This window comes from Sarcophilus harrisii, chromosome 4, assembly GCF_902635505.1.
Source record: "Sarcophilus harrisii chromosome 4, mSarHar1.11, whole genome shotgun sequence".
Classification (NCBI taxonomy): Eukaryota; Metazoa; Chordata; class Mammalia; order Dasyuromorphia; family Dasyuridae; genus Sarcophilus; species Sarcophilus harrisii.
This window is the reverse complement of record NC_045429.1, coordinates 100,567,147-100,580,288: the sequence shown is the minus strand read 5'-3', so window position 1 is coordinate 100,580,288 and position 13,142 is coordinate 100,567,147. Positions and strand designations below refer to the sequence as shown.

The following is a 13,142-nucleotide window of genomic DNA, read 5'->3' as shown; positions in this document are numbered from 1 at the left end:
GACACATTCCAGGCAGGGGGTATATACAAAAGTAAAGATGGGGGGTGCTCAGTACGGGGGAGGTAACAAGTAGGCACGTTTGGTTAGGAGGCAGAGCTCCTCTAACCCTGGGTCAGCAAACCAGGTCAGCCCAATGAGATGTCCCAGAGTATAGAGGACTATATAGTAGATTACAGGCTCTTTGTCCTCCATTCAGCCATCAGAGTGAGTTTTCCTGAAGATCAGGTCTCACCACATCACTCCCCTATTCAGCAAATTCCAGTGACTTCCTATCTCCTCCAGGCTGAAATAGGGGGGGCTCCTCACCCCACTGGCCTTCCTAGTCTGGTTTATCTTTTATCTCTGCCCTGTCCTCCACGCCTCGATCCAATGACACCAGCCTTCTGGCTCTCTCAGAAACCAGGTGCTCTATCTTTTGGCTCTGGACATTTCCTCTGGCTGGCCCCTATGTCCTTCACCATCTCTACCTCCTGACTTTCCTGGTTTCCATGAAGTCTAAGTACAATTCTATCTTCTACAAGAAGTCTTTTACAATTCCATCTTAATTACAGCGCCTTCCCTTTTGTTATCTATTTCAACTTGTGTAGCTTGTTATCCAGATTTGCATGCTTGTGGTCTCCTCCAGTCTCCATGAAGGCAGGGATTGTGCTTAAAACAGTACCTGGCACATAGTAGGCGCTTTAAAAATGTTTGCTGTTATTGACCTACACCTAATGCCATACATCAAGATAAGGTCAAAATGGATTCATAAACGACATAAAGAATGAGATTGTAAACAAATTAAAAGAACATAGGATAGCTTACCTCTCAGATCTGTGGAGGAAGAAATTTGTGACCAAAGAAGAACTAGAGATCATTACTGATCACAAAAGATAATTTTGATTATATTAAGTTTAAAAATTTTTAGACAAACAACCTAATGCAGACAAGATTAGAAGGGAAGCAATAAATTGGGAAAACATTTTTACATTCAAAGGTTCTGATAAAGGCCTCATTTCTAAAATATAGAAAATGGACTCAAATTTATAAGAATTCAAGCCATTCTCCAATCGATAAGTGGTCAAAGGATATGAACAATTTTCAGATGAAGAAATTGAAACTATAGTCACATAAAAAGGTGCTCCAAATCACTATTGATGAGAGAAATAAAGACAATTCTAAGGTACTACTACACACTTCTCAGATTGGCTAACATGACAGGAAAAGATAATGATGAATGTTGGAGGAGATGTGGGAAAACTGGGACACTAATACATTGTTAGTGGAACTGTGAATACATCCAGCCGTTCTGAAGAGCAGTTCGGAACTATGCTCAAAAAGTTATCAAACTGAGCATATCCTTTGACCCAGCAGTGTTACTACTGGCTTATATCCCAAAGAGATCTTAAAGGAGGGAAAGGGATCCACATGTGCAAAAAATGTTTGTGGCAGCCCTTTTTGTAGTGGCAAGAAACTGGAAACTGAGTGGATGTTCATCCATTGGAGAATGGCTGAATAAATTATAGTATATGAATGTTATGGAATATTATTGTTCTGTAAGAAATATCAGCAGGATGAATACAGAGAGATTTGGAGAGACTTACATGAACTGATGCCGAGTAAAATGAGCAGAACTAGGAGATCATTGTACACAGTAACAACAAGATTATATGATCATCAATTCTGATGGAGGTGGCTCTCTTCAACAATGAGATGATTCAGGCCAGTTCCAATGAATGATGAAGAGAGTTTTCTGCACCCAGAGAAGGGACTGTGGGAACTGAGTGTGGTTCACAATATGGCATTCTCACTTTTTTTTTGTTTGCTTCATTTTATTTTGCTTCTTTTTTTTCCTTGGGTGGCACAATAATTGAATAAATATGTATACATATATTGGAGTTAATGTTTTGAAAAATAAAAAGCTTTAAAAAATTTTTTTTAATAATTAAAAAAAGTTTGCTGTTATTATGGGCTAACTGGCAGGGACAGCAGCCTATGCAGTCCCTGGGACGAGCATTACTCCTCTGGAAGCATATTTTCTAGGCTGACATGAGGACACCTGCTTGACTGTCAGTCTGTGGTACAAGCAGATACTTCATTAGGTCTCCTCTTCATCTCTACTCCACATTTGGGGTAAAAAAGTACTGCTCTTGTAGGTGTCTGACAATGCCTTCTCCCATGGCGCCGTGCGGTGTGATGGAAAAAGCCAGAGAACCACTTACTGGGCGCATGACTTCAGGCAAACTGCGCCACTTGTCTGAGCTCAGTTTCCCTGCTCGTAAAATGAGGCTACGCACAATGCCTTCCTGACAGGGTTCCGGGGAGGCTCCGATGAGCTCACACACACTGCAGTGCATCAGGCAGAGGAGAAGGCGAGCTACTGCTGGCGAGGGCGCTGGGCCCTGGGATGGTGCCAGGGAGCCCTGGCAGGTGCAAGGCCGCTGCCCAGGAACAGCAGTGGCAGCTTACCCAGAGGCAGAGAATGAAAGGACATTAAATTCAATTGGGAGAGGAGAACAAACGCCAGGCAGACAAAAGCAGGCAGATTGCTAAGTGGTCCGTGCCAGCAGCCGCTCCCACCAAAGCTGATGTGCCACCCGACCAAGGCTTGAAGGCCTGTCCTCCTCGCGCCAGGAAGGATCAGGCCTGACCAGTGCATTCTGGTCAGGAGGCGCTAATGAACTGCCAGCACCAGAGCAGAATCCAGACGATTTGGGGCTTGTAAACATGGTTTAGTGGATAGAATGTTGAAATTAGGTTCAGGAAAACTCAGATTTAAATCCTGCTTTCAAAATGCTCTGGATCACGACTGACTAGAGAAAGGCAAATTAAGACAACACTGAGGTACTACTACATATCTCTCAGATTGGCTAAGATACAGAAAGAGATAATGATGAATGTTGGAGGGGATGCAGGAAAACTGGGACACTGATACATTGTGTGTGGAGTTGTGAAATGATCCAGCCATTCTGGAGAGCAATTTGGAACTAAGCCCAAAGGGCTATAAAACTGTGCGTGCCCTTTGACCCAGCAGTGCCATTACTGGGTCTGTATCCCAAGAAAATCGTGGAGAAAAGGACCCACATGTGCAAAAATGTTTGCAGCAGCTCTTTTTGTGGTAGCAAAGAAGTGAAAAATTAGTAAATGCCCATCAATTGGGAAATGGCTGAATATTATTTGGTGTTATATGGTATATGTGGTATATGAAAATAATGGAACATTTATTGTTCTATAAAAAATGAAGAACAAGCTGATTTTAGAAAGACCTGGAAAGATTTACACAAACTGATGCTGAGCGAAAACAAGCAGAACAAGTACAATACATTGTACACAGCAACAGCAAGATTGTGCAGTGATCAGTTATGAAACACTTGGTTCTTTCTCAGTGATTCAGTGAAACAAGGCAATCCCAGTAGACTTTGGATAGAAAATGCCATCTGCATCCAGAAAAAGAACAATGGAGCTTGAATGTAGATCAACACGAGCCATGTTCACTTTTTTTTCCCTTTTGTTTTTGTTGTTGTTGTTCTGATTTTTCTCTCCCAGCATGATTCCTATGCTATGTTCCTATGATATATTTTCTTGCTGTATAATTGTGGTCAAGCCACAGTTTATCTCTCTTAGCCTTAGCGTTCTTATCTGTAAAGTAACATTGCCTATGGTGCCTACTTCAAAGTAGGTTGCAAGTGAGTCTTAAATGAGATAATATATTATTGTTTTTATTAATAGTAGTATTATAGGACAGAATCTGAAAAAGCCATTGTTATTTTAAGGAATCCTCTCTACAATATACATATGCTACATTTTGTGATCCATACATGTATTGCAGACAAAGTAACACATAAAAAGTGATTAAATGTTGTCTGTCACTACTAGTTTATACCACTGCCTTTGTAACTGCAATTTTCACAACTCCCTAAATAGTCTTCTGGCTAAAGGACTCTCCCCATCTCCAACCCATTCTTTTTGGATTCTTCCTGTGTGCTTATTATATTTTCTATATCTGTATTACTTAACTTGATTTAAGTTATTTATATATTTATCTTATCCTTTCCTCCTTGCTTGACTGTATTTTGTTTTTCTCTTTGTATTTCCAGACTTAGTGTGGTGATGTGGTGTTTAACAGGGACCTGATAAGTGTATATTGATTGTAATTTACAACTCACTGCCATCAACTTACTATAGCCCCTTATATCCATGCTATTAGTTTATTAATTGGTCTTTCCTTACCACCTTTAGTTTTCTGCTTCAATCTGTACTGTTATCACTTTAGGCCTTCTTTCTTTCTTTTTTTTTCCCCATGTTACTCTCTATTCAAAAGTCTACAATAGCTTTGTAAGGTCTATAGAACAAAATCTAAATTCCTTAGCTTGGCATTCCAAGTTTCACAATAAGGCAACTAGATGGTATATGGGACTTGGAGTTGTTCAAATCCTACCTCATACACTTACTAGCTGTGTCCTGGATAAATCACAACTCTTCCATCTCAGATTCCTCATTTGTAAAATGGGAATAACAATAGTCTTATTTTATTTATTTATTTGCACTTTGCAAACTTTAAAGTGTATAAATGTTAGCTTGTGATTACTCTGCAATAATCTCACAGTAGAAAGGGACCTAATAGGCCATCTAATCTAATCCATACTTGAATAAGACTCAAGGATCCAATGGATCCAGTAAGATAAAAAAACATGTAAATCATTTTGTAAACAATAAAGTGCTGTGTATTTTTTATTTTTATTTTATTTATAATTTTTTTATTATTGTGGTTATCATTATCATTATTATTGTGACTCTCCTCTCCATCCTAATCAACTGGAAGGTCAGCCTGTGCTTGAAGACTTTCAGTGAGAAGGAGCCTATTTCTTCCCCAGAGAATGGATCCCACTATTAGCAAGTTGCAATTTTTAGGAATTTGTTTTGGGGAATTCCACTTCCCCCCTTCCCTAGACATCAAGCTACATCAACCTCTTAGCAAATTTATACCAATTGTCTTAGTTTGACTTCAGAGTCCAATAGCTAAGCATTTATTTCTATAGTACTTTGGGGAAGGGGGGGCAAACCATTTTACTCATTTAATCCTCACAATAACCCCATAAGTAAGATGCTATCATTATCCTCATTTTACAAAAGAGGAAACTAAGGCAGAAAGAAGATAGTGTTTGAGGCAGAATTTGAGTTTGGGGTCTTTCTGATTCTCTAGGTAGCATTCTATTCACTAGACTACCTGTCTCACCCAAACATTACATACTGAACTCCATCTTCCAGATAACAGTGCTTCAGATTGCTTGAACAGAGCTCACCTCCTCTAAGTCTTCTTCAGGATCAATATCTGCTTTTGCTTCAAGTTATCTTCCCATAGCATGAACTTGAAGTCCTTCACCATATCCTGGTAGCCTGCCCTAACTTATTAATATCCTTCTTCAAATGTGGTTCCTAAAGTTGAATTCAATATTCCAGCTGTGTTCTGACCAAGACAGAGGACAATGGAACCATGAATTCTTTAGTCCTAAAATACAATGCCTCTTAGTATTTTATTTTTTTATTTTCTTGACTACTAAATCTCATACTGTTGACTCATACTGAGCTTGCAGTACCCTGAAAGCCCCAGATCTTTTGCAGATAAACTGTTACTTCTACACATATCAACCATCTTGCATTTGCAACCTTTGATATTTTTTATGCTTACTACATTCCATTTTTAAAAAACTTGAGTTCACTGTTCTCATCTGAGCCTTGTTTTATCTGTCGATTTAGGGTGCCATTCTGTATCTAAATTGTGAATAAAAAAGCTAAGCACCACAGAACAAAGCATTTTTCCCTGGGTTAGTACTAAGGATCTTTCCAAGCACACACTGTACTATTTAATTGTCTTTGGGATTGTTTAACCCACTTTGAATCAACCTGACTGGACTTTCATCTGGCCCATAGTCCTTCATGTTTTCTATAAGAACAGCAGGAGAGACTTTGTCAGATGCTTTCTTAAAATCCAGGTAAGTGATATCGATGATGCTTACTGTTTGAAACACTAATCTGTCAAAGCCTATACCAAGAGCATGGCACAGCGGGAAAAAACTCCGGGACTGGATTTGAATCCTGACTTTAACTCCTTGAGCTTCCAGAGTCAAGTCACCCTGAGTCTCAGCTTTCTTATCTATATGATAGTGACCATTGCAACACTTACAATATCTGTTACATACAGGGTGAATAGCCAGAGTATCTCCCAGGGAGACAGAAATGTTGTAAGGCATTGCCTTAAATTGCTAATTTTTCATTCAAATATATATTCTCCCACAAGAATGTGAGTCCCTCATGGCCAGAGACCTATGGGCTTTGAGCTCTTTGGATCATTCTACAGTTTCTTGCACATGGTAGACATTTAGTGGGGAGAATGAGACCATTTAGAGCTGGAGAAGAATTCAGAGACAATGTGGTCTCCTGCGAGTCCCCCTCACAGTCATTTTACAAATTGACAAACCGAAGCCCAGAAAACATATGTAATTTTCCTAAGGTCCACGGGTACAAGAGTAGAGCAGGATGAGGGTGGCCAGTGAGTCCAGTGCAGAGAGCACCAGTGGTCCTGGAGGCAGGAGGAACTGAAGTCGCATCTGGCCTCAGCCACGGAGTAGCTGTGTGACCCTAGGCAAGTCACCTGACCCAGACTGCCTCCAAACCAACCCAAAAAAGTAGACTTCGCCTCCAAACCCTGCATTCTCTATTATATCATGGTTTTATTATATCTGGTCATATCATGACCAGAATTGGAATGAATTCAAGAAGCTCTGACTCCTCCCCTTGGGCAAACTTATAAATAGACATGGGCTGACTAAGTAATAGGATATAAGATGAGTAACAATTTATGCAGGTTGGTATATGAAATATGTTTTACTTCTAAAATGCCATTCGTTTTACTCACTGTATTTCCTGAAGAGTGAATTGGCTAATTAAAAAACAAACAAACCAACAGACCAACAATAAACTCCCAGCAACAACAAATTTGGGGGATATAATACATTGTCTGTGCTTCTCTGAAAGACTCCCCTCATGAAAGAACAAGGTTTTCTTCATACAGGAAAGCATGCAGGTATGGGAAGAGGGCTCCTGGGCCCAGCCACATGCCTTCTAGAGGTAAGGGCTGGAAACTGAACCTTAAGAGAAAAAAGCCGTTTCTGGCAAGGCTGGATAAACAGTTTGAATATTTCATTCCCATTCCTGGGTGAGGTTGGGCAAGTATAGACAGCAAAATCTTCCCCTCACACCAGGGGCACACAAGGCTTCCAGTGGCTTCTGGGAATTTCACTGCCCAAATGATTCTGGGAGTGCCAGGCTCCCCCGGCCCTTTCTGGGTTATATAAATGTTTGATGGAAACGCTCTCTGGGGAAATCAATTTTTTATAAGAATTTAATGATAGCTCCTCCACATGTGTGACTTGTCTAAGTTGACAGCTCATTAACCCTTTATTAGCTAGAAGATTTTTCCCAACCTCCATGAGGGATATTATGGGGAAAATGAAGTGTTTGATCACACATCCTTTTAATTGACAGGAGAGAGGACAAGAAATTCCTCCAGCAGAACTTCTTATACAGTTCAGTTCAATTCTCAAGTTTTTCAAATGAACTGAATGCTGCACAAAAGAAGACGCATTTGCAGCCTTCGCTTGGCCTCTGGCCCACAGAACTCTTAATTCTCAAGCTCTCCTTGTAACATTCAAGCTATTAACGTGGGGACAATGCCCTGTTCTTCATTCATCCATCTGCTGAGTTGAGGAGAGAGCCACAGGAGCACGGGGGAGAAGAAATGACATTCCAGCGAAGTGACAGCCTTCAGACACTGCTAAGTGAGCTCAGAATGTCTTTTTGGCCTGAAATCAAGGATTTCCTTGACTGTGTCAGATGCTTCACATGGATTCTGACAATCTGGGTTTCAATCTTGCACAGTTTTATAAGGAGAGGAAGGAGTCTCGTGGCAATGTACATAGCACTGACAAAAATAACTGCTTCACACTCCCTTAGAGCTCTGACACCCTGGAAAAGTGGGTAGGATAGTGTGTGTGTCACAGATGGCAACGGATAGAAACGTGACTTGTTCTATGTCTCAAAGTCCATCCCCTCGCAGCTGGGATTAAGGGAGCATCATTTCTGGCTTCCTCAGCTCTACCTTCTCATGCCGGAACCACCAGCACACACCCCTGTACATACAGAGCTAAGAGAAGTTCATTCAAACCCCTTTGCCCCAGCTTTGAGACTAACTTGTTTATCGGCCCACCTAAGACTGCTCTCATCCACTGGAAATCACAGCATCCTTCACCCCTTGCTCACTATAAAGTGTCCCTGACTAATAAAGCACGCTCTGCACTGTCAGAATTAGGAACTTTGAGAGAGCAGTTATTAGGTTTTTACAACTCTCTCCTACATCACCCAGAATAACCCTCTTGTGCAATTAGGCACTTACTATAATGCTTTAAAAAATAATTAGGATTAGATGCCACATGGCTTGTTCTTGGAAAGGTCTTTGCCATTAATTTGGCGCTGAGTTTTCTCACTGAAGAGAGGCAGCCTGTGGACACCAAGGCCTTTGAGAGGCCCAAGGGGGCTCCTGGGTGGTTGCTCAGTCCTTAGACCTGAGGAACCATCATGCCAGTTCTGAGACTTCGGTGGGCACGTGGGCCTGGAGCCCAGAGGCAAGAGGGGCCGACATACCCCACCAGTGCTTCGGACTCTCACACCCCTCACTTCTAACACTGAGAACAAGTTTCCCCAGAGGACAGAGGAACAACCTTGATTTTCCTTTTAACCTTGCTGAAAGAAAGGAGTTCAGATTGGTATCACCAGACAAAGAGGTGCCTGAGCAGCGAGGCAGACTCCACATCCAAGGAGGGAACAAAAACCAGGCCTTCCAAGGGCCTGGTGGAGGAGTGGGGGTGAGGAAGCGGGCTGAGCCCCTCTAACCCTGCTCCCCGCAGGGGCCCCCCCTAAACTCCTTTTCTTTCTGCTTCTCTCCTTGTGAATCAATTCCTTTGTCTTCACCCATATTATCAGTGAACCTCAAATGTTTTTTTCTTTACCTACTTTGCCTTTTATTCTCAAAATAAAGTCTCAAGTAGAAATCAGATTAAAAAACTTTTTTTTAATTGAGGCCCAAAGGAATAAAGTTACCTCTCCAGGGAAGGGAATGAACGTTTATCAGGTGCCAGGTAGCACGCTCAGGGCTTTACAAGTTTTACAGGCGGTACTTCATCTGACCCTCACAGCAAGCCTGGGAGGTAGGAGCTACTCTTATTCCCATTTTAGTTGAGAAAACTGAGGCAGACAGAGGTCAGGAGGCTTGCTCAGGGTTACAAAACTCTTTTGAGTGCTGAAGGAGAGATTTGAAGCCAGGCCCTGACTCAGGCCAGCATTCCCTGGGGCTCTGGCCTCAGAAGGCCTGTCTCAGAAAGGAGTGAGTTCCTCCATCCAAAGCTGTTTCTGATGAGCTTTCGTTCTCTCCTGCCTGCTCAAGGTATAAGAGAACATCCAAAAGCCAATGAGTCAAAACCATCAGTCTGCTGGGTTCACAGGACAGCCAGTGACCCATCCTAACGTCCTAATGGACACCCAGCATCGGGGTCCCCCTCTGTAAAATGGGGACAGTAAGTGCCCGCCTCTTTCACAACACAATGGGACAGAGGGGAGGGGCTATGAAGCAGACACAACACCAGATGCGACTCCTGCCAGACTCCTAGCTGCACAGTCACTGAACCTCTGTGCCTCAGTGTCCCCAGCTGTAAAAAGGGGGACGATGACAGACCTACCTCCTCGCGAGGTTGTGAGGGCCAAATGAAATAATGCATTAGAATGTTTAGCATGCCCTACAGGGGCCAACACACTCACCCATGCTACCCAAATCCATGATTATCACCTTTCCAGCCCTGGCTCCTTAATCCCATGTGAGGGGCAGGGGAGGGGCCCCGGAGTCCTGCCTGGGGTGAGGGCCACCCCTGGAGCCCCAGCTTTGGACACTTACATCAATGAGGTCGGAGAGGTCGTGGATGTAGTACTTGAAGACAGACGCGTTGGTCGCCTCCAGAGCCAGCAAGTACTCATTCCGGGCTTTAATGGCCTTCAGCTTATTCTCCGTGTACTTGGCTTGGCGCTAAGAAAGGGAACAGAAGTTCAGACTTTTAAAAAAAATTTCATTTTAAAAAAGGAGAGTATGTTCTCTGAGAGATGAAAAGAACAGTACATTCAGGAAGCAGGCACAATTAAGCTGCTACTCCCAATGCGCTACTCCCTTAAATTGGGTTCTAATTCTACTTAATGAAAATTCAAGGGCATAATGTAGATCAGTCCAGAAAGGTTAATGAGGTTCCCATCTCAGACACATGCCCCCTTTGGGCTCTAACAATAAGATAATTCTCCCACCTTGTAAGAGTTCGCACTCTGCTGGGGCTTTTCCACCCCCTGCCAAGCTCCAGGTGTTCTGGCCCCTTGGGAATCTTAATCTCATCACTAGAAGGTCGGGCTCTGTTTGCAGGAGTCAAAGGGGTGACAACAGGCAAGGGAGGAGACATCAAAGCCCAACAAATGGTCACCTTGCGACTCAGGGGAAAGCTTGACTAATCTTTGGACAGTTTAGCAAAGAGCTACCGGGTTATTAGATTAAAAATACTTCTTGTGCATGAAGAATAAAGCAAGTAAAATCCTCATTCTTTAACATTCCCCATTCACCCATCAAGGACATCACCTGGACCAGTCAATATGTGCAAGACTGTTTCAAGAGTGAGGAAGGCCGTGGTAGTGAATCTGGGTGGGTGGGAGGATCAGGGCGAGGCCAGAAAATAGACTCCATAATTATTGGCTAAATAATGACCATTTCACCAGAGGGAGAGGAGTCTAGTTGGTCATTAACCACCAATGGGGAAAACTGATGGCACGCCAACCTCTTGTTCCCTTGCTGGGCCCTGCTAAGCACACACCTTCTCCTTCATCTTCTCAATCTTCTTGACGGAGCTCCTGCGGACATGCTTCTCCTCAATGCGAACGTTGGAGGTGGAGTCTGGGGATCGAGGCGTCTGGCGGTCCTCCTGCTTCACTGATTTGCCAATCTGCTTCTCTTCCTGCTTTTCGGCCTCTTTCAGCTTACTCTGGGCACTGATGCTGTCAGCATTGTACATGTGATACGTCTTCATCACCTGCAAGGCAACCGCCAAAGGTCAAGCCTGGAAGGTCGATTACAAAGTAGAGCTCAGCTCAGTCCAAGCTCTGTGCCTCTGTCCCATCCCAAGCAACCCTCCGCATCTTTAACAGAAAACCCGGGGGGGGCTGAGCCCCACACGTGCTCATACATACATCAAAGAACACTCCAGAGCATACATGAGCTGCCTTTGATGCTGGTCCACATATCTCATTAGGACAATGACTATTCATGATCAACATTTATTATTTATCACTATTATCATCTGTATAAGTTGCTCCTTATCTTGGCAAAGCACTTATCACCCATTTGTATCTTCACAATGCCAGGCAGATAAGCACAGATAAGAGCAATGAATGCTGCTGCTCTCCATGACTCAGGAAATCCTTCAGGTTTGGGTGGGAAGTTCACAAAAGGCAGGTGAGTATGTGCCATGAGGCTGCAGAGTAAGCTGTGGGCCAGGTACACTCTTCCAGACGTGGAACAGGAAAGAAAGGAGGAAAGAGCAGCAGTCTGAGGGACCAGAAACTGCAACTTGGATTCAAGTAGAATCGAGGGAATTTCCCTACAATGGATTTATTTATTCTTGTTAGGAATGGCAACTATAGAATTTATCAAAATTATTTCCATTGTGATGTCTGGCTTTCTTTTGGTCCTTGATACTGATTTATTTATTCTTGTTAAGAATAGTAATCTGTACAGAATTTATCAAAATTATTTCCATTTTGATGTCTGGCTTCCTTTTGGTCTCTGATACTGAGCATGTAGGTGGGGCAGTGGATAGAGTGCTAAGCCCGAAGTCAATCAATCAACGTAGATTAAATGCCTACTATGTGCCAGACACTGTGCTAAGCACTGGGAGTTCAAATCTAGCCTCAGATACTTATTATTTCTTGGGTAGAGTCAAGAAGGCCTCTGTTCAAATCCAGTCTCAGACAATTACTAGCTGTGTGACTCTGGGCAACTCAGTTAACTTCTGTTTGCCTCAGTTTCCTCATCTGTAAAATGATGTTAATAATAAAAACCTCCCTTGCAGGGTATTGTGAGAAGTAAATGAGATCATTGTAAAGACTTAGCAGGGGAAGCTAGGAAGGGCAATGGATAGAGCACTGCCCTGAAGTCAGGAGGACCCGAGTTCAAATCTGGCATCAGACACTTAACACTTTCTGGCTGTGTGACCCTGGGTAAGTCACTTAACCTCACTTGTCTCTCCCAAAAAGAAAAAAAAAGACTTAGCATAGAGTATGGCACATAGTAAGGCCTACATAAGTGTTAGCTCACTACTATTACATACGAGCATTGGCCTGGGTACATGACTGGGGACAAAAAAAATGAAAAAGCATCAGTGGGATGAAAGGAATAGTTTCGATAGGAGGACTTGTATGGCCTGACCCAGAGCGAAGCCAGCAGAACCAGGAAAACAAATGTATGGGAACAAAACATTGTAAGAACAAACAACTCAGAAAGACTTCCAGACTGGCCAATGCAATGGCCAACCACAAGAACAGAGGACTTAAGATGAACCATGTTGCCCAGCCCTGATAAGAGATGATAGGGTGCAGAATTGGGATATATTTTTTGGACATGAACAATGTGGGAATTTGTTTTGCTTGATTGTGTGTACTTATTATAAGGGTTTTGTTTTTGCATTTGTTTTCAATGGCAGTGAAAAGGAAGGGAAAGAAAATCGACTTTTCTTAATGGAAAAACAAAATGTAACTTACCAGTATCAATGAATGAATGTACACCTATGATTAATAACTAACCCGAATGAAACTGAATCCTTTAGATAACTAAATTTTTTCTTTCTACATATAGGTATATAATATAATTATTACAATTATCTGTTGGGGAATCAAGTCACCTCCCAGGGTAAAGAGATCATAGGTTTCACAACCACTAACAGCACAAACAAGCTTATTCTTTCTCCAGGTCAGGAGTCCCTGAATCTGCTTTACCATGGCCTTAATGTAGAGAATGGGACCAGCCT

At 42.5% G+C, this 13,142-nt stretch overlaps 1 protein-coding gene across 6 annotated transcripts in view; it reads right to left on the bottom strand.

The window, feature by feature from the left end:
• The window catches only part of SRGAP2 (SLIT-ROBO Rho GTPase activating protein 2), a 244,839-nt gene that overhangs the window by 65,422 nt on the left and 166,275 nt on the right, over positions 1-13,142 (bottom strand). For all 6 annotated transcript variants that reach the window (XM_031937250.1, XM_031937253.1, XM_031937254.1 and 3 more), the window contains exons 6-7: positions 10,935-11,150; positions 9,983-10,111 (exon numbers count right to left, since the gene is read on the bottom strand). In XM_031937250.1, coding sequence (XP_031793110.1) covers positions 9,983-10,111; positions 10,935-11,150 — 345 coding nt within the window. The remainder of the gene's footprint in view (positions 1-9,982; positions 10,112-10,934; positions 11,151-13,142) is intronic.